Source organism: Corvus brachyrhynchos, unplaced genomic scaffold (assembly GCF_000691975.1).
Source record: "Corvus brachyrhynchos isolate BGI_N302 unplaced genomic scaffold, ASM69197v1 scaffold209, whole genome shotgun sequence".
NCBI lineage: Eukaryota > Metazoa > Chordata > Aves > Passeriformes > Corvidae > Corvus > Corvus brachyrhynchos.
The window spans coordinates 64,761-86,150 of NW_008246056.1; the positions used below are offsets into that span (position 1 = coordinate 64,761).

Here is a 21,390-nt window from a genome sequence, read left to right on the forward strand (position 1 = left end):
ATGAATTAAGTCTGGACATTTCCTTAGCCAGCCTTTTAAAATTCTTGGAATCAAATTATTCAGATCAATTATATTAAAATGACTGAATTTATTACCTGTTCTGTCAGTCTAAATTACTGCTGGAGAAGAAAGTATTTTGTTGTCATCACATGGCAAGAATATCTCATCTAGGATGTTCCCAAAAGAGAAATAAAAATTAAAATTAATTAAGCATTATTAAAGATATCCTTAACTTCTACAGGTTTTCTTAATCATTTCCATTTGGCAAAAGATAAATACTATTGTTAGCATTTCTATCATTAATATGCTTTGCTATTACAGAGCATATAATAATAATTTACTTGAAGTGTCTGAGTTTTAATAGCTTTTGGAGCTTTGCTTCCTGTAGCGACACAGCTACCTATAGTTTTCCATCCTGTACTTCTTCTCCTACCTAGCTGTTATTGTTCCACAGTTTTAATTTCCAGATATTCCAGATATTTCAGCCCTTTCTTCTTCCTATATGTGAGAAAAGGCCCATTCACAATTTTTATTTCCTGCTATTTTTACTTCCCCTCATAGTGAAGCTATTGTAGTTTTTAAAAATATTGTCTTCTTTCTCATATATAGCACTATGGTTTTTTGCAGACATGTAGTAGAAGGTTGTGATAAGTTCCCAATTACCTGTCAAGATTGTTTAGATTTTATGTCCAAATTAATTTGGTCCTCCATTATTTTCAGCTTTGTGAAATGTTACACAGTTCTTTCTCCTTTTGCTTTCGACCTTCAGGGCTCTATTTTGTTTAGTATACTTGTGCGGTTCAGTGGGATCCATTTCTCAACAGGCAAATATCTACAACCCTTCAATATTTACCTGTCTCTGCATACACAGCTGCAGACATGCAGAGCAGGGAAATGCTCAAGCAGAGGGGATAGGAAATGTGCTGGATCCACTCTTCCAGTGCCAGACCAGCACGGAAAGACTTCACAGGCCTGAATATGCTGTCATGTCACCCCTGTGCTGCTAGCACCGCACCGACCCCAGCAGTCAGCAGCCTGGCTTTAGCTTTACTTCCCTGTACACAACTACAGAGTCATCAAAGTGTACTGAAAGCTATGAATCTCTGCTGAAAGGAACAATTTTAGTGAATTAGGCAGAATGATTTAAGTCACCCCTAGCTATGCAGTGCTCTGCCACCCATGGGTAAAGCAAGCAAGTTTTGTAAGCAAATCCTTTCCCAGCACAAGGGCTTAGTCATCAGTGAAAGCTGCTGGCTCGCTCCCATCCCAACTGTGGTTCAGCTGCTGCTTGGAGGTCAGCTCTGCAGGCACTTGATAAAGCTTCAATTAAGTGCTCTTCTTGCAGCACTCGCTGATTTACACATCTTGTGCCCGCATCGGCCATTTGCTGAATAAGCCCGCGTGACGGCAGGGACCGCACACGCACAAGTGCCCAACTTCCCCTGCCTATAGCACAATTAAGCTCCTCAAGCCTGGGCATCACCAGGCAGCTTAAAATAAATAACAATAATCAAAGAAGTGCTTAAAAGGGTGGGGGGAAATAGAGCTGCAGAGCCCATATTACAAATATTATTACAGTTGCTTCAACTGGGTAACTAATAATACATGGCATATCTATTCCAGACAGTTTCTGAGCTGGTATTTCCTCACAGAGTTGTGCATGTAGGTGTTTAGGTGCTACTGTGACGGGATGGTATAAAAATTTCAGTGACATGCGCATCATGGTATGCTTCTCTAGCCTGTGTAATAGCCTGAAAGATAAGCATCCCCCCTAAAAGGTTACGATGGAAAGGCCTGACCTTACCTGCTCATAAATGGGGGTCACACTTATCTGCCGTGAACAGCTTTTATCGAAGCCTCACGCTTGTGTTCAATTGCTTGGGCTACAAGTCAAAATGGAAAGTGACTCGTAATGATTGCAAACCCCTCTGGGAAAAATGAAAAAGTAGCAAGCATAAGATGATGGAAATTGTTTGGTTGACACAATGTGCATCAAGGAAGATCTGTGTTATTTATTTGTGAGTGAGACTGGTTGAAAGGGAACGTTTACATTCGCAGCTTTCACCGAAGAAATGAGTTCTGCAAGAGACCGCAATGTCAGAGATGTACTGGATTATTCAAGTAAAGACCCAACATTTTTATTTGTAAAGGTAGTTATATGAATTGATATAAAGTCTCAGATTATTTTTGCTTGAACTTTTTTTGGGCAGTGGTTCAGAGTAATAACCTCAAAAAATTCACTCAAACATTTATCAGCCCTGGCACAAAATCTTCTTCTTTGCCAGGAGCATAGTAAAGAAACAAATGAACATAATTTTACTCTCTCCTCAGGAAGAAAAAAAATACATATCCCAGCCAAACAGGCAAATGGAATTTGGCAAGACTGAATTGTTGACATGCTTTTATTATACCAACAAATAAAACGTTAACTGCAAGTGTTACGTGGCACTTGCCTTGTATTTAGGTCATTTTCTCTAGGCAAACCTCCTGCTCCACTTCAAGGTAATATTTCATGGGACTCACATGGCAGTGGACCTATGCAAGAAGGAGTTATTAGTAAGCTCCTGGGAGGTTTAGTTTAGAAGGCCTTTCTCCATTTTTTCTTTAAGACTTTTCACAAGCAAAAATTAATGCTGGGCAAAATCTGTGTCCCACTGAAGTCAAAGGCATGTTTGCTTCCAACTTCAGCAAGGCTGACTTAGCTCCCCTGGACTTAAAAGCAGTTTTGCTTGAGCAAGAACAGAGTAAAAGCTATGTGTGATCTTCAGCACGTTGCCCTGGGCTAACTCCAGGGAACATGATCTTCTCAAAGCCCAGCTGCAGACGTGAGAACTTATTTAAGACTACTTTAAAATGCAAATTACATTGGCGTGCTCACCATATGCCTATGGATCCACTAACATGAAAATACGCACAGTTCAGAAATATCCATGATCTAACTTAATTCTCAGCACCAGGGTGCTGTGAGTTAAGAGTGAAAATCCCATATAAGCATCCATCCTGACCTTACACAACAAAGTACAGTCTATCAGCATGGATTTGCTCTGATATTTCATGCTTTTCTGGGTTTAATTCTGAACCCCTAACCTCATTTTAGTATAGATTTTCTGCAGACTCACTGACAGAACAAATGACATCCGAGGGCTGTGGTGGCCAGAGCTGATGCAGTGAATGATTACTATCACCAATTGCTTCTTGGCACTGCATTTTGTAGAAGCAATCTGATCACTGATTATTCAACGTAGAAAGGAAAGAAAACGGCACCACAATTACTTAATGATTTTGGCAACCTAAGCCTGTTCTGCCATGTTGGTGCTACCCACAGTGCCAGACCCATGGCAATGTCCCAAGGCTTACAGGCAGGACAGAGTTATCCAGGTCCCATGGAAATGGCCATCAGCAAAGCAGGAGCAGTTCCCCATGGGCAGCAGGAGCCCACACAGGCATAGCATCGCAGGGGCTCACAGTCTGCACAAGGAGGGGGTGTGTGCCACATGCCACAGCACACAGAAGGTACCAGGCCGTGCAAAGGGGAGCTGTGAAACCAGACTTCCTCCACAAATCACCCCACAGTGATGGCTGTGGAAGACCTGCATTGCCAAACATGAGCCCACAAGAACTTTGCCAGGGTTGGTGCTGACTGAAGGCTATGATCCGTCTCCTCTTCCCCTTCCCATGCTTCTTGGTCCAAGGTAAAGCTGCAGAGACCACAGACTCCTGGAGGGTTTGTCCCCAGCCTGAGCTTGTTTGAAGGGTTAATTCCAAAAGGCTCCTGCATCCTCTCACACACTCCTCTGTACACATGCTTTGCGTTAGTCACAGCTTCCTAGCAAAGCTGTGTGCTTTGATACAGGCTAGACTCTGCCCATGACTGAAAAGGGAACATATTCAGTTATCTGTCCTAGCCCTGATGGAAACGAGCTGATGCCTGCTGTATTTTCACGAGAGCTATGTCCCATCTAATTTTAAATGTCAATTGTAATAGCTGTTTTTTCTTCCCCAAATAACTTTTGCAGCCCTGCACTTGAAGTCATCTGAAACCACAGGACTGGAGTTTGAATGGTCCCTGATATTATCAGTGAGCCGAGCCATTGCTCTGCACCTCAGCCACCATTTTCCCTTTCCCTCCTTTACTGAGATGTATGTGCAAATCCAAAGGAACCATTCAGTCAAATGTGGTGAAGCTATCAAACACACTGCTTCTCTTCCACAGCAGAAGAAGCCTGCCTAAAGCCAAGGGAATATCTAGGTAACTGCAGCCAGTAGAGGGATTTAGGGTTTTCACAAGGCATGACAAAGCTGTCATTAAAGCAATAGAGCAGTCCTGGGATCTTGAAAAAATGCAAAGACAACAGTGTAAACAATGAGGAGGACTTGTTTGATAATAAGTTATTCCCAGCAAACCACAGTATGCTCTTGAGCCTCCTGAATTCACTGCCATCTGCAATATTCGTATCCCCTTGGAGGAATTGCTGCACTATCCAGAAGCTCAATTACGCAAACTTATTCAGATCCCTTATGATGTTTGGGTTATAAGGCTCATGCTGTATATTGATTTGTCTTCTCCTCCTCCCTGCTCACCTCGGGGCCTCATTTCCCATTTTGTGTGCATTGGTTTCCTGGATTGCAGAGGGAATTGTCTCAAGGTCATACAAAGAGGCTTCAGTATGGCTCAGCTATGAAAAATGTATGTAGCCAAAAATATTGTTTAAAAGCAATAGACTGAATATATATTGCCTGTGGCCCAAAGGAGCCCTGATGTATTCAAGATACAAGGATATCGAGGCAGACTTTTAAAAACTACCCATACTTCACCAGTTAAAAGGACGAGAACAAATGAGGCTGTGATCTGTCAAGTGATCCTTCATCACTCCCAGCACAGGCCCATAATCCTCTGGTTGTGATTATGCAAAGGAATATTACATTGATCCTGTAAAATATCTCTGATTGGATCAATGTTATTTTCTCTCGCATTGACAAGGTCTTACCAGAGAATGACTGTAATTCCACTGCTAACACTGTCTTAGTGAAATCCCCCAATAAATCCTCCAAGCAGCACTGTTAGTAATACCTTTATTAGACTAACTAAACAAGATATTTATATGCAGGGCTTTCCAAAGGACTCTGGCTCCTGCTTCAGTTTCTGGAGGAAAACTTGATCAAAAGTGCTCTGCTGGAAGAACTGCCCCCAGGGAGGCTCTACAAGGACAGAAATGGCAGGTGAAATTACCTTTTGAAGATGAAAAAGGTTGGTCCCAGGTTTGCCCTTGTCCTGCCCCTACTACAGCAAGGACCCAAATGCAACTTCATCAGAAAAAATCTCACTGTGAATCTGGTTCACAGGCATGACTGCAGTTCAGGCTCATTCCACAAACATGTCACCAGTACAACAGTTTGCTAACAGCCAAAGGGGAAACATGGTCTTTATGTACCTTTTATCACTTCAGTATTTGTTCAAGGACAGATCCTGGCCTTCACACTCAACCAAAGGCCTGCTTCCCTTGCAGCCACTGCTGTCTCTCCTTACTGGTGCTTCCATTCTCTTACACTCTTCCCCTTCTCTCTTTGCATAAGTTTCCTCTAATTTTGCTACCATTTTCTTTTCTCCACAGCTCCAAGCTTTCAGCCCCAGTGGTTTCGTTCCCACACTGACCTCCCCTTCATCACTGAATTTGAATTTTCACCTTCTGGCTTGAACCATGGTGCTCCAGTGAAATGACTGTGATCACCTTGCTAAGTCATTTTTTCAGGCTGCCCTAGGGCTCAGGCATCTACTGCATCTCTGCTTCCCCTTGGTTCACTTCAATAAAGTTACTTTAATTCATGAGAGCTACAAATTTATTTCAGACTTATCTTCCTAAACCATTAAATAGAACCATAAGAATCATGCAAAAACGAAAGTAGTGCTTCTAACATAAAGCTGGAGCACAGCTGAAAGACCAGTATATACAGCCATACATCAATTAGCAGATGAAAAAGCTACAAAGGCAAAAGATCAACAGAAAAATATCAAACAAAAAAAAACAGCGTGGCAGACAATAGGCCTTCTTAAATCCTTTGAAACCAGATTAGCATCTGAAATTGGTAAACTCTGGCTCTTACACGTTTAATGTGAAAACTTTCTCCATATTCTTTACAACAATATACTAAAATGTCAGAGGAGTAACTTCTCAGCTCCCAGGCCCTTAGAAACAAAAGAAAAATAATTGATATATTATCTTAGAAAAGGAACAGCCTGATGGTAAAAGAAATTGTTAAAGACCATAGAGGGAACTCCTGACCTACTTCTTCCATTCACATCCAGTTTTTTACGTTGCCTCTACCTTTCGCTTCAAGTATTTGTGCATCAGATGCCTAAGCAATGATGTCAGCTTTGAAGATCATTGCCATAGCTTTGATGGAGAGTGAAATTTTCTCAAATTAAAACTTAAACTCAGGAGCACTGACCTGCATTTTAGCACAGACCAAAACCCTGGAAAGAAAGCATTGAAATGAATGGAGAAGTGTTCATATTTGATCCCCAAGTATTAGAACCAAGTCCTACCCTGGTGTAAATTGCCACCAGGATAGATGTAAGTGGGGCAATTTGTGCCTTCTGAGAGCTAAACAGTTAGATCTCATTTCAAAACACGGATCCTAAAGACATGCAATGAAACATTATCACAAGCAGCCTGAAGAGACTTAGTCCTCAGAGGAGGTATTCCAGTGCCAAAATCATTTGCCCAAGATGAACATTCAAACAACTTAATTTTCTAAGTGATAGGTACAATGTACCATCCAACCACAGCAATAAAGTACAAGTCACCTTAAATTTCAGGTTCAGAAACTCCCATAATGCCATGAATTACATTCAAAGGAAGGAGAATCTTTAAAGAAGCTGTGCCCGTCCAGTCATCTTAATGCCACCAGACAAAAACTCCACCCTGGTAGGACAAGCAAATGGACACCAAGACCCCTCACATGGAAGCAAGGCTGGTAGCAGGTGAAGCAGAGCTCAAGTTTGAAGATTTCCCCAAGCCTCAGCACTGTGAGCAACTTTCCATTAAAGGAAGTCCTGCATCTTTCCCCTTTCACTCTCTTTGTGCTTGTATTCTTCGTCACGTAAGGGCAAAGAGGATTTTGGTGCTAAAGAGTTCATCTGCTTGTGCTCCTGCTGCTTCTTCATTTGAAGGCATTGACAATGCAATTAGTTGCCATGTGGGCTGGATGCTAACAATAACTGATGAATAAGAGGGGAAAGATATGCAACAAGTTCTGGTGTGGCACAGAGTGCAGGGGACACCAGTAAGAACAGCGCAGGGGACAAGAAGGAAAGACTGGGGGAGAAGCAGAGGCCACCCTGTAGTGCCATCACTGTCAGTGTGAGGGAGACCATACACTGACATACACCTTTCCTCCTTCCAACCAATCAAGTAGCCTCCCCCTCCTTCCCTGGAAGACACTTAACCAAATTGCCACACTCTTCCTAATGGAACCTTCTGTTTAAAAAAATGTTTGAAAGAAGTCCCCATGCTTCCTCCAAATGGAATTTTCCAGGTGCGGAGGCCAAGACATTGCACAGGCTCATTCTGCAGCCACTTCATCACTGAGAAGCATGGACCTTATGGAGTGGTCAATGAGATTTGGTCCTGCTCCCATCTCCACAACACTGAGATTTTTTTGTCCCACTGGGAGCCTGTGACTACCTTTCCCACCAGGACCAATGAGTTAGAAGGAAAAGCATTTGAAAACTGGAGGCTCCTCAGGACATCGGGTAGAAAGGATTTCTCTTTCCTCTTGGACACGAAATATTATTTCATGGAAAAAGGATGGTTTAAGTCTACACAAATGAGCCAAGAAAACCACTTATCTCTGCCCTTGTTCCAAACCCTCAGTGGCGTACAGTGGCTTAGCAGAGCATCCCTCTGCCATAAATAGATGTCTCCCAAAAAGCAGCTGTCTCATTCACACAGCTCAGCACACAGGCAAAGGATCTCACATCCAGCTGCTCCCACATATGCAACATGCCTGTGGAGGCAATGCCATCAACCTCCAGCCTCCCCTCCCTTGGTGTCTGCCACCACCCTTTCCAGTCCACTTGAAGCAGAATGGGGGCTCTTCATCAGACTGTGGTCATTCCTCAACAGAAGTAAAAAACAGAAATTCCTTCTGTGGTCCACCTTAGATACAGACCTGCTCCTACAGGTGCTCAGGCAGAGGGGCTGGGTAACAGCTCTTTCCAGTAATGCAGAAGGCAGCTTTGCTACTGGGAGTGTCAGACAAGGTTCTCTGAACTTCCAGACAGGAAGAGCATCTGCGCTTGTCTTGCTCCATACTGATGTAATCATGCTTCCACCTTTCCTGGGAGCTGAACTATAGCCCCAAAATGCTATCCTAGATGATGTTTTCTTACCTTTAGTGCTGTGGAGCCTTTATGTTCTCTGTAGGACCTTTCCCAAAAACTTCTTTGAGGATTGTGGTCTTCTGCTTCACACACAAGTGAACAAGGCCCATAGTGGGTCCTTTAGCCTTCATAAGGTGGTGGATCCTGTGCCAAAATCCACCCCACTATATGGAAATTCACCCAGCATCACCAGCCAAAGGGTTGAACATTTTGTGAACTGAAATACACATCTCATGATAATTTAAATATGCGCGGAGAAGAGTTTAATTCCGCTGCTACCAGCCATTCTGAGCACTTAAATATAGTACAGACATTCTCTTTTATTTTATATAAACTATTTTAATGAAGAAGCTGAAGGTTCTGCATTTTCCTGGCTTATGAATATAAATAGCTGAGAATCTAACAGGGTTTTGTTGTTGTTGAGCTAAGGCAATCTGAAATGAAAGCAGATGAGGGAGCCAGGAAACAAAGACCCTACTAACCACATTATTTCAAGGAAAGGTGAAGTAGGCATTAAGTGCACAGAGTCCTCATCTCTAGTCCTGGATGTGTGGGGTGACACAGGAAGGAAACAAAGTGTGGCTCAGATCTAAGTGAAAGACAAAGCAGCTGGGATAGTGCAGCTGGATTTGCCTTAGGTCCCTTCCCTCTCACCAGACACCTGTGGCTAGTATTAGGCAGCCCAGTAACAAACACTCCTTCCATCAGGTCCTGCTTGATACAGAGCTAAATATGATCTTTCTTAGGGGAAAAAAAATAAAAAGAGGAATTAACAATAATAGTAAATTAATCCTTCACAGTCCTACAGATGTTTCACAAATACAAAGTATTGGAAAGGACTCTGTTTTTCTTGCATAGTAGGCAATATATCATAGAATCATAGAAATATTTCGGTTAGAAAAGACCTTTAAGATCATCAAATCATTCTAGCTGGGCTTTGGCCCTTCTAATTTCCTTCTTGCATAACCTCATGACATCCTTGTGGTCCTCCTGAGTTGCCTGCCCCTTCTTCCAAAGGTTGTAGTCTCTCCTTCCAACACAACACTAACTCCTGTGCCTTTACTGCCATATGGATCTCCATCTTCTACCCCCACTGCGATAGCAAACTGAAGGGCCTTGCTAACACACTGTCCCAAAAATATTGGTGTGCTGCCCTCAGACTTATCTCTAACAAGCCAGGTTTTATCTCTTTCCCCCTTCAAATCTAGCTTAAAGTTCTTTCAATGAGCCCTGCTAACTTCTGTGCAAAGATCCTACTGGTCCCCTACTGCAGGAATTCTACTGTTGACTTCATCTTGATCCTTCCCCTCTCAGCACTTTTTGCCTTCCCTCGGTCCGTTCCTTAAACACTCTGTAAATTGTGTCCTAATTACCTTAACATTGCAACAAACCATTTCCTTAGGGGCAGAACATAAAATCCTTTACCAAAATCCTGATAATTTAGGTATAAAGTGTTTCCTTACCTTAAACCCCAGTTATCTTCCTAGCAAAATATATCTGGGTAGTTTGGCACACTTCAAATAGGAAAACATACGTTGCATGTTTATTTCATTTTCCCCTGTGCATTTAATTAATCTCTCCTTTAGAACTTACTTTAAACACTGCTTGGTATTATTATGATCAACCTAAAAGGTCCGCTGTGGCCCAGACAACTTCTGCTCCTTTCTTTAAATATAGATTTGCTACTTTTCATTCCTAATGTACCACCCTAATTAGACAGATTTATTGAAAATCCTTTTTACTGGACTTGCAATGTCACATCTTTCAGAAGACTGAGATGGAAATTGTCCAACTTCCCAATCTGAGCCCATTAAGTTATTTGAGTTTTTTTATTTCCCCTGTTCCTGTTGGCTGGCTCCTTTGTCCCTCTGATCACTGTAACTTTCCTTCCTCTCTCTTTAACCATTACAGAATTTCATATGAACAAACCTGGACAGTCTCGGGAACTGGTAAATAGAAAGGGGGTGAAATTTAACATAATATATGTAATTAAGGATCAACAATGACAAATTTCTTTCCAATGTGAATTGTTGTCCTACAGAACTTTTGCATTGTTGAGCAACTGTCCTCTGTGTAAAACAGGGATAATTCCATTCTTCAAATTCCTTTATGTTTAAAGATCAAGAACAGTATTCAGGTACTTTCTTAATCAGGGCCACTCAAGTACCTAAGACAAAGCAATGTAATTGGATCATCAGCTACCATAAATCATCACCTCTTCAAAATCAGTCTAGTGACCCTAATTTACACCTGTAACATCTGAAAAAGTTTTTGTTTCTTTTGTTTGTTAGTTTGTTATAATATTTATGCCATTAAATGACCATTAGGCAGAAAGAAAAGATATCTACACTATAAAGGCTCTTTTGCATATTCAAAGATAGGCACTGATTAATACAGACAGAGAGACAAGAATCATACATTCATATTGAGGCAGAAAGATCTTTTCAAATAGCTTTTGTTATCCAATAAAATTAGCATAAATGTTTCATCCTATTAGAAAGTCTAGAAATACATTTAGGAAGCTTTTTTCAAATGTCAGCTGTTAAAACTCAAAACCAACAAAAGCTCTCAGAATTAAGTAAGGGCTGCAATGAGAGTTTCAGTGTCTTTCACTCGATCTGGTGTGATATCTTAACAGGATCCACATTGCTGGACACACAAGACATCCTAGAACCCCCTTTTCCTTATAAGCCCCCAGCTACGCAAATACCATTCTCCACACAGACACACACACCCCCCACTTTGTGGAAAATATCCTGAATTACTACTTGATATTTATTTATCTTCTTTGAGGTTCAAGATGAGACTGGAGTATGGCTGTTCCAAGCACTGGAGAAACTTGTTGAACTCTGCAGGAGGGAGTCATGCTTACACCTCTGTAAGGTTACACAGGATAAACCCACAGCACGAAGGCAGAGCAAGTTATAGAAGAGGCAGTGGTAGTGACTTCTCTGCCCTTTAAGCCATATGTTTTAGTGTCTCCTCTGTTCAGTGCGCAACTCTGTTTGATCCAGTCAGTCACCAAAAAGGCAGGACTTCATACTGAACCCTTTGTTTTAGCCCCATTCTTCTCCTCCACCACTTGGAAAATCCCCTGGACTCTCAACAATCACCAGCCACCTCTTCACACTAAGCTTTCTTGGCCTTTTGTCACCTCAGATCATCAGCATTAAGGACTTCTTGGCTGCCCTTACTCATTTATCACCCTCTTTATCTTTCCTTTCCTTTCTCCACCTGTAGATGTTATCCGTGCTGCATTCTTTCATTCACTGACCTTTTGCCTTGCATTCCCCTAGCTATTCCTGCCCTGTACCCCAAATCCCAGCTGATCCATACCAGCTGGTTGGTCTCTGCTATGTCTCACATAGCAGAGCATCTCTGCTGGGAACCCTCCTGCCTGGCTAACTTTCTCCACTATAAATGCATTGTTTCCCCATTCAATTCTGCTCATTTCCTAGACTTACTACTCCAGCTCAGCACAGTTGAATCTCTGACTCACAGTCACAATCACCTCTCTGCCACATTTGGCTCACTCCTCAGACCTTCCTGCCTCCTCCAGCCCCCACTTCATCTGTCACACAGGATTTCACCCAGTTCTTCCATGAGAAAATGACAAACCATGATCTTCCTCTTCCAGCAGCTTTGCCTTCTGTTTCCTCTTCCTCTCCTACAGATGAAAAACCTCCTATGGGGCTCTCCTCCTTTTTTTTTATTTGCCATTCAGCCAGTCTTACCCTGCCTCCTGCCTTTCCTTATGGCTGCTCTTGTCCTCTTGTTCTCTCTTTGCCTTGACCTCTCACACCCCTCTGCCTCTTTACTCTCGTAACACAAATACCATTCAATCTCTTTCCTCTTAAAACACTCTCATCTTAAAAAAAAATTCTTTCAACTTAAAACATTTATTTTCCTCTATAAATACCATGTCTTTTCTTCTCCTCTCTTCCTCACCAACCTCTCTGAATATGCCAGCTACAAACGCTGCCTGGAGTCCTCCCCACTAGTTCACTGCAGCTTCCTCTCCTTTGCAATCACTGCCAAAATCTTTACTTAACATACTGGGCAAACTTCAGCATAGTCTGAATGCTCTGTTCTCACCTGCTGCAGCACACTGGCTACCTGCAGTAGTCTCTTGTGCAGTTTTAACCTGAAGTGGTGTCTCTCTTCAGCAACCATGGTGTTACTCACGTCTATTGCACCACCTTTGAATCTGTTCCTTTTGCATGCCCTCCAGAAGACGCTTTTCTTCTCCCAGCTCTGCTGGAGTTCATGGGGCTTTTCTCCTTCTGTATTGCCCTCCTTGATAATTTCAAGCACAAACACAGATTCCGCGCTGATCTCCACGTAGCAATTTCCAGGCTCACTCCTCTAACACAAACTCATCTCCCTAGGTCCATACCCACAGCATCTCTAATACTTTTTCATGGACACATGTATATCAAACTCAGCTTATTTTTACTAAAACAGAGTTCCTAATGGCCTTCTTCCTTCTTTACTGCATGCTCTCTTCAGTAATTCCCCTCTAGATCATCACAGACAATGCTATTAGTTTTCTTGATGCTCTGGTCAAGAACTGGAGTAACATTTTCATCTCGTATCTCTCACCATGTATACAGATCCAGGGGATGTCTAAGGTTTGCATATTCTTTCACCATCCAGGCTCTCATCACCTCGTGCCTTTATGACTACAATATTTCTTTTTCTGACCTTTACAAATGTGAACTTGCCCTCCGTGTATCCATTCAGGATGCTGCTAGAAATATCATTTTCCTAACACATCATTCTGACCACGTCATTTCTCTTAGCAGCTGTAGACTGCTGTCCCCATATCTATCTCATTAGTGTAATCTACTTGTCTTCATTAAGAAAATGTCAACTTCTTCCTACAGTCAACCAAAGAGGTCAATCCCCATCACCTACTGATTAATTTTTCAAGCAGACATGACCCATGATTTTTCTGGTGCCATCCCTCAGTCTTTGGAAGACCATCCTGTAAACATCCATACTTCTTATTCATTCTCCTTCTTTACAGCTCCTGTAGGAATCCCACACTTTGTGGTGCTCACAGGAATGTGGTTTGCCTCCTGGTGTTCTAAAGCCACTACCGCTCACGCTGAACATAATTACTTTGTAGTCTCGTTGTACTCTCTCATAAGGCTGCATTAGTTGCCAATATTTAAAGTGCAGCCACATGTCAAAAGGACAGGGACATCTTTCTGATCCGTGATTTCTGATCCATGATTAAGGCTCGTAAATCTGAGGGTAGAACACCAACTGGCATGAATAACAGTGAACGAAATCCCTATTGTACTGCTACTGAGCTGAGGCATGAGAGATTTAGTCCCTTGCCTCAGGTCATGAAGAAAGACTATGGCAGAGCTTGGACTGAATTATGGCTTTATAAGCCCCTGCCCTAACTGCAGTACTACCTTTCTTTCATCTGTTTTGGTAGTGATCTACAAAGGATTATGATTTCAGCAGGCTTAGCCGGGCAGTTCTGAGTATTTATTTATAAAAGAATTTGGCTTAATGAGAAAGAAAATGGACAAATTTCCATTTTTTTACTCTGATTTCTCTCCTGCAGGGAGAATATTTTAGTTTATGCTCTTTTATTTTAAGTGGATTCTATTCCAAATGATCTGCTAAGGGAACTTGGATTCAGAATTCACATTATTTATTTATTTACTTATTTATTCCTTAAAAACTAAGAAACACAATCTCCTATCTTTCTTTTGGTCCTATAGAGGTAAATGTGTAGTTAAGAGTTCCAGCAGCACTTTGTGAGCAACGAGCCATTAAGTAAGTCACATTATAAATGACTGTCATCATTTCTGCTAAACCTACAAAACATAAAGGCCTCTTATCTGCTGGTTCTGCAATAGTTAATGAACTCATTCCCCTCTTGAAGCTTTTCTAAATGCACAGAAATACTTTTTCAATGAGAAAAAGCAATTTTAATATGGATTTTTATTGCAGGAGATGGCAAAATAGTTCAGACCACTTCATCTCTAATAAAGTAAAATAATCTTTCATATTTTTATTTTTACTGCACTCATATGAAATCCTTCCTTCACAGTTTTTACATATTTTTAGCAGTCGGCAGAAAGAATAAAAATGCTGAGATTTCTCAAAAGGATTTGGGTGTTCAATTAAATGAACAGGAATTAAGCATGCAGTCCTGCAGGCAGCTCTGCAAATATCAGTTTCTCTTGAGAAGGGCGTGATCCCATCATTTTTGCTCAGGCAAAATTTCCATTTGTCTTCACTCACAAATTTTTTTGAAAGCCAACAGCTTGATTGAAATTTGCTCTTTAAAAAATCATGATTAAAACTAGTTGCTGTTCTGTTAAATTACATATATGTTCTCAGTATTTTTAGCAGATATATATTATCAAACTAATTATCTCAGATGTGTCAGAGGAATGTGTCAGGGTCTTATTAATTGTGGTAAAGAAACTTTTTAATGAATTGCTATTTAAATTTGATGCAATTAAAATATTAAATTGCTTATTCAAAATATGATGGGCCAAATCCTCCTGGAACTCACACGCATGAACCAGTGATTTCACCCACTAAAGGATTTCAGAAAATCCCTGAACAAGAGGATGGCTTTGCTGTATCTCAGTTGTTTGACTTCCAGTCTTACATCAACAGACTAAGAATAATTTGAGCATCAAAAACTGCAAAGGCTGAATACCTGGATAGCCTAACTCCAGTGCTGTCTACTGCTTGAACTTCAGTGGATGCCTCCAGCAGAACTCCAGCTGTGACAGGAGGGAGCACAGACCTTGCGCTGGCCTTTCTATCCAGGGACAATTTTAACCTCAAAGGAAACACTAAAGGCCTGAACTTGCTGCATCACCATGTTCAATAAAACATTTACTACTGACTTCTCTAGGATCAGAGTCAAGACTTCAATAAAGTCCCTTTTTTAATGAGTCCATTTGGAAAACAATTGGGATTTCAAGCACAGATTTTAAACAAGGCATTTGAGTCTTTAATGTATAAAGGATACATGAAAAAAATGGCTGTCCTAATTTACCTGTCAAAACCACTGCATTTTAAAAGTCAAATCTAGAGCATGGCAAGTTATAGCAAGAATCTCTACAAAAATTAATCTTTTTGCTCCTAGATATAGCTGCAAGTAGCCTCTCTTCAGGCTTTTCCATTTGTGTATAAATAATCCCTAGTGACGGCTGGAGTAGTCCTGTTAAGCCTTTCTTCCTCAGTTATGCTGTGCATCTGACAAACCAAGCCAGAGAATGCTTTCATCCCAGAAATCTTGCATATTATTTGAGGTGGAGGTAGGCTGCACAGGAATTACTTAGGGTCTGGTTTTTTTTTCAGTGGTGGCATGGCCTAAGTATACTCACAATAAAATGTTTTAAAAACAGGATTTTCTGTGACTTCCATGGATCTCGGGGGAAGAAGGAAGGTAAAAGGAGGGTTGAAATAATAAGGTCATTGTAAATTCTATTTTTTTTTAAATAAAAATTGGATTCCAATGGCAGGCAGCAGAGCCCCATCCAGTCAGGTTTAACTGGCAGCCTTCCAAAGGCAAGATGAAAGGTCCTCTGAGTAGTAATTGTCTAAATGGAACAGACTTTGGTTATTGTGCAACTTCTTCATCTACTTTATTGTACCTTTAAAATTAAATGATGCAATTCCTTTTTTTCCTTTCTTGTTTTCCTCTCATCTACTGCAGGAAAGCATCTGAGCAACATCGCCATAGGATGGAGACAGACTCTGTGGCTCCCCATATTTTTTCTGGGTCACTACAGGTTGTATACAAGGAGTTGTGAGCTGCTGGTTGCCAAAGCAGGACACAAACTCTGCCTTCTCCCAGACAACTCACCTGCATTCCAGCTCTCTGCTTGCTTAGTGCTGGAGGTGGTTGGCTCACTCAGAGTGGTTGCTTGGGTGGGGGATTGCTGCTTTTGCCAGAAACTCTGTGGAAACCAGGCACACAGAGGATCTCATAGGACAGGGTGAACACCATGCTCAAAGGGGCCTCCAGCAGCAAGGCTATTCAGTTTGTAGAGGAGACTGGACAAACATCTGAGAATAGGAAGAATTTTAGAATGTTGTGCTGAACAACCCCAGAGCCAGCATTTCCTGAGGCTGCAAGGCTTCAGGGATCAGGAGTGAGACTCCGGTCTTGAGATGCCGAAAGGCTTTCTCAGGTGTGAGAGCAGAATCAGAGCAACAGCTCTGTTAGCTCTTTCTTTGTCACTGATCCTTCTGTACCAGAGTGCTTTCCCTCACTCCAAGTAGTCCATTCCCAGAAATATGGATTATTCAGATGAGGAAAAGTTAGCAAGAGTGAGACCTCAGTTTGCATGTTCAACTCCAATAATTTCTTTACTGATTGTAACTTCCGTTTTTCTGATTTGGTTTTTTTTTCATTATGACAAAGAGAAGAAATGAACTGCCTAATTTTGATGCAGCTTTAGAATACTCCTCAGGTCTTTGGTCTCATGCTTGTCTGCCTCTCCCTGAGTATTCTTACTTGTGACAATCTCTTTTAATTCACTGCCTATTTACCTAATTGTATTATTTTGAAATATGCACATGGCTTCTATGAAAATACAAAAAAAAAAGGATAGGACAAATATAAATAGGACCAACTAATTTATTTATGTATTACTATCTATTATACCTATCTATATTAAACCTGAAGCAACAGATTTCCAGTTTTTCTAGCAAAATCCAACATAATGGCCTTGGTATATTTCCCAAAAAGTAAAAATTAATAAATACAGAACAGAATTACAGAAGTTACCCAGCCTATTCAGGAACAGAACGGGTTTTGAAAATCTCTGGTATCAGAATATTGCCAAGTACCACAGTTCCTGATCCTGCCACGAGCCATTGCCTATAGCTTGTATTAATTTCAGCAGAGTTCATAAGCAGAATAACTGCAGGGTATTTGCAAAGCTAGTTAGGCTCTTAATGACCATTTTTTGTTATCCTTTGATAGACAAATCTCAATAGACCATTCTCAATACCGGAAGTTTGGCTTAGGGAAAAATGTAGGATCTGTTTTAAACTAAATGGTTCACAGATCTTGCCCAGCTTTAGAAACAAACAAACAAAAACCCAAAACACTTAATCAAATTTACATTCAATTACATATAGCATTACGCAGAATATTTGGGGCCAGAACCTGCATTAGTTTATCCAGTTCCGGAAGAGGTGTATTACATTAAATTAACAAAGGAAAGAGAGTTAAAGCTCTATCTACCAATAACATCCTCTTTTATAAGGTATTTGCCCTGGATCTCACAGAGAGGGATTTAATCTGTGCAAGAATATGTGCCCCAGTCAGGTTATTTGAACACTACATGTGGAGAATATCTGCAGTCCCTCACAACTGCACGCAGCACGCTCTGTCCACACACCCATCCCTGAAACCTCTAACTCCCAAACAAGTATCTGTCACGGAATTAAAAACTACTTCTAGTTTTCACTTTCATGACAGATCCTGTTGGTATGAACCTGGAATACCTGCCTTGTTTTCAACTCACAGCTCTTCTCAACATTGGACAGCAACAACACTTAGTTCGCTTTCATCATGTAAGTGAGGATCAAAAAGGAAACATCTCCATTTTTATTTCTGAGCAAGTCAAACACTTTATTTTATCAAATTGCCATTACACTTGCTTTTTCTGTGTTTCAGTCTGGAGGTGCCAAAGGAACACACACCTCTCTATCATTTGTGTGTGACTCCATCATGGCTGAGAGCTATAGTATAGGCAGAAAGGCCATCAGATGAACTAAAATGCTGCTGTTCAGTGTTACGAGTCTCCCTCCTTTAACACTTCTCTCATCCTACAATGAAGTTGGTTAGAAGTGTATGAGAAAACCTCTAAAGGAGGCAAGGAGTGACACACCCCAATATTTGCACACAGCTCCCTTATGTGCACGAGTTGCACTTCTGACCTGGGGGCAGTGACTTTGCGAAGTGGCTCTCTGGCCATCTGCAGACACACACATCGAGGAGCGTGTGCGCAGGAACACTCACTGCACCTGAGCCCAGGGAATCCCTGGCTACCAGCTGGATGCTGTATGGCCAGAGGTAGTTCACATACTCATGCACACACACGAACACAAGCAGACTACAGCAAAGACTGCATTTAACCACTTCATCTTGATTTGTCACATCTTCCCTATGGTTAACACTGAGCAGAGCTGCCATTACCAATAACCTAGCGCCATGCAATTTCAGCTGTTTCTGGCAGGAGAAATGGACGTTCCTGATCCCAGAACAAAGCAGGTGGAGAAAGAGGAAAGAGTCTCACTTATTTCAGGATGAAAAACCTCTCTCATAACCGCAACTCCATTTGCAAAGGTGAGCTCTGTTGGCATGTTTGCCTGCTGTCAAGGTTGAATTTGTTTATGCCCCGAGCACAGCGAGCACACGTGGCAGAGCAATCCAGCTCTCCACGGCCAGCCCAGCACATACCATTCTCACCTAGGTGGAGAATAGGAATCACTCCCTTGGCACTGAAACCAGCAGCAGGGTGTCTGGGTGCTGACAGGCTTTGGACATGTCCACTTGTCCTTTACACATGGAGCTGAAGACACCGATCTGTCTCCTAGGAGTTGTAAAATAGCAGCTGGATATGAAGGGTCCCTTGCAACACAGGCAGGATCCCAAGCAGTGATCCAGGTACACTACCTGTTTGGACTGGTTTGGTACAAGTCTCTACCATGCTACTCACATCCACTGCACGCTCATAAAACATACAGAACAAAACCTGTAATGGGCAAAGATGTGAGAGAACACCCCTCTTGAATAAGTAGTTTTAAGCAATAATTCCACTTGTAATGTCTGAGGAGGAAATTAATGAAGGCTATCAAGAGAGTTTGGGACAGAGAACACACTTGGAGGACAAGTATTTTGAAAGATGGCACTGTGTGAGAAGCAATGATTTCACTACAATGGAAATAAACCAATGGGGAATCTTCTGATTGTAACAGAAGAACCATGGGAGGGAAATGTTATTTTGCAGTACAGAGGAACCATGAGGTGGATAGCAAAGACGCTGTCATCCTTTCCTAAAACCCTCATCATCCTGCAAAAACATGCATCCTCTGTTTAGGTAGGGGGTTATGCATGTGGCCCCTTCCTAAACTTTGGATCAAAGAAACACGTGGGGCAAAATGACCATCACCTTGAACCACTACCTTGGGGGAAAAATTAAGACAAAGGATCAAAAGACTAGACAAAAAAATAGCACAAAAATGCTACAGGCGAACAGATGCATCTCCACCCCAAGAGAAAATGATTCCTTTCTAATACATTCATGTAATGTTTTGTAGATATTGAAAATATTCCAAAGCACAGCTCAGTGTAAACAGCAAGCTGGGTTTCTTCCTGCTCTTTAGCATTTCTCTTTGTTTACTCTCCATTTGAGGATAGAAAAAGCCTACATGTGAGCACTGCAAATGGTGTATTTCAGGATAGATGGGGCATTGAGAAAGGCAGTGATGAAACACAGACTTATGCAGCCTCCAGTAAAATACTATGTACTTTGCCTGAGCCACCAGGGTCAAACAAAATTTATAAAAAAAAAAAAAAAAATCCAGTGTCTGCTTTATGAATACTTCTTACTTGTGTGTGGAAATAATCTGATACCATGGTGATGGGAAGACTAGAGAGAGCTAGTCGCAAGCTTAGAGAGAGAGATGTGAAAAAGATATTCTGGGGTGTGTGTGTTCTCACCCCCATTGCCTTCTTGCTCCCACACCCCATGTCTCAGGATTAGAGATCCCGTGGGAAATTGCCCTGGCAGTGCTTCTGGAAGCAATGCCCAGCCAGGCCAGTTCACCCATTGCAAGGAGAGGTACTTGGCTAGAGATGTCAGCTCCCATCTGCGAGCCCAAATGGCTCTGCTCAGCCCCTGCTCATCTCAGGAGAGCCTGGCATGCTCATCTGGTAAAAAAAACAGCCCTTACCTTTGGCAATCAGCTCCTCCAGCTCTTGGTCGAATCCTTGTCGGTGGCATTTCCTCCAGAGCCCCATATTGGTGGAGTTGTACTGTCTGTTGCACTCATCGACTGCGCTCATAGCAAAGATCTGCCTCCTGTTTCTTGCCAAGAGGAGTTTCCCTTCCCAGCGGTCCAACCTAGACCTGCTGGCCCTGAGAGGCAGGTTGTTGTTGGAGTTGTAAATGAAGCCAGGATCATTTCTCTTAGTGGTGATGCTCTTGCACCTCTCTCTGTGCTTCCTGGCATCAGTTTCGTACCAATGGTCAGAGCAGATTGCCACAGCCAGCATGCCAAGGGCACACAGAGCTAAAGAGAGGCCAGCATAGAGCAGTAACCTTCCAGCAGCCATGCCTCAGCTTCACAGAAACACCATGGACATCTTCACAACAGGCAAAGCCGTTGGGGGTGAGACCACGCACAAACCTCCGAAGCAGCTGCTAGGTGTCACTTGGCAGAGACTGCCTCAAACATCCCCAACTCCCGTGGCTCACATCCACGCTGCAGAGGGATGCTGAGAGCACTACAAAGTTCTGCCCTCGAGGCAGTCTTGGGGTCTCATCTGCCTCTTCTCTGCAGAGGAGACCTAGTGAGGAGAAACACAGCCTTCCACCAGTGACCCACCTACACAAAGATGTCCTGCTCCCCTCACCGCGAGCACCCGGGCGACGGGGGCTGAAGGGATGTATCCCCCCTGAAGAGACCTGATGGCTGATCAGTCCATTAATCTCTTTCAATCTGGCCCGCTCAGAAATCCAGAAGAGATGGCTTTCAGATCAGCAAGCTCACTACAGCATCATCACAGGACAGAAAAGTTCAACAGCCTGACATCTCCCACTTGCAAGAAGCCAGTTGTCCCGGGTTCAGGAATGGGTGACTTCCCTTTTCTTTGTCAGTGGCTCAGCAAGAGCATCATCATCTGGACGGCCGGTCACTTGCTTGGGTTTAAAGCGGGGTCGAAAGGGAGGGAGCACGACGGGGGGAGCAATCTGTTGTTGTTGTTGCTGCTGCTGCAACTG

At 42.3% G+C, this 21,390-nt stretch overlaps 1 protein-coding gene across 1 annotated transcript in view; it reads right to left on the bottom strand.

Moving 5' to 3' along the window:
• Positions 1–21,384, bottom strand: part of TMEM178B (transmembrane protein 178B) — a 56,987-nt gene extending 35,603 nt beyond the window's left edge. Inside the window, exon 1 of the mRNA XM_008642469.2 lies at positions 20,342–21,384. Within this exon, the coding sequence (XP_008640691.2) occupies positions 20,342–20,723 (382 nt within the window). The 5' untranslated portion in view covers positions 20,724–21,384. The remainder of the gene's footprint in view (positions 1–20,341) is intronic.
• Positions 21,385–21,390: the final 6 nt, after the last annotated feature.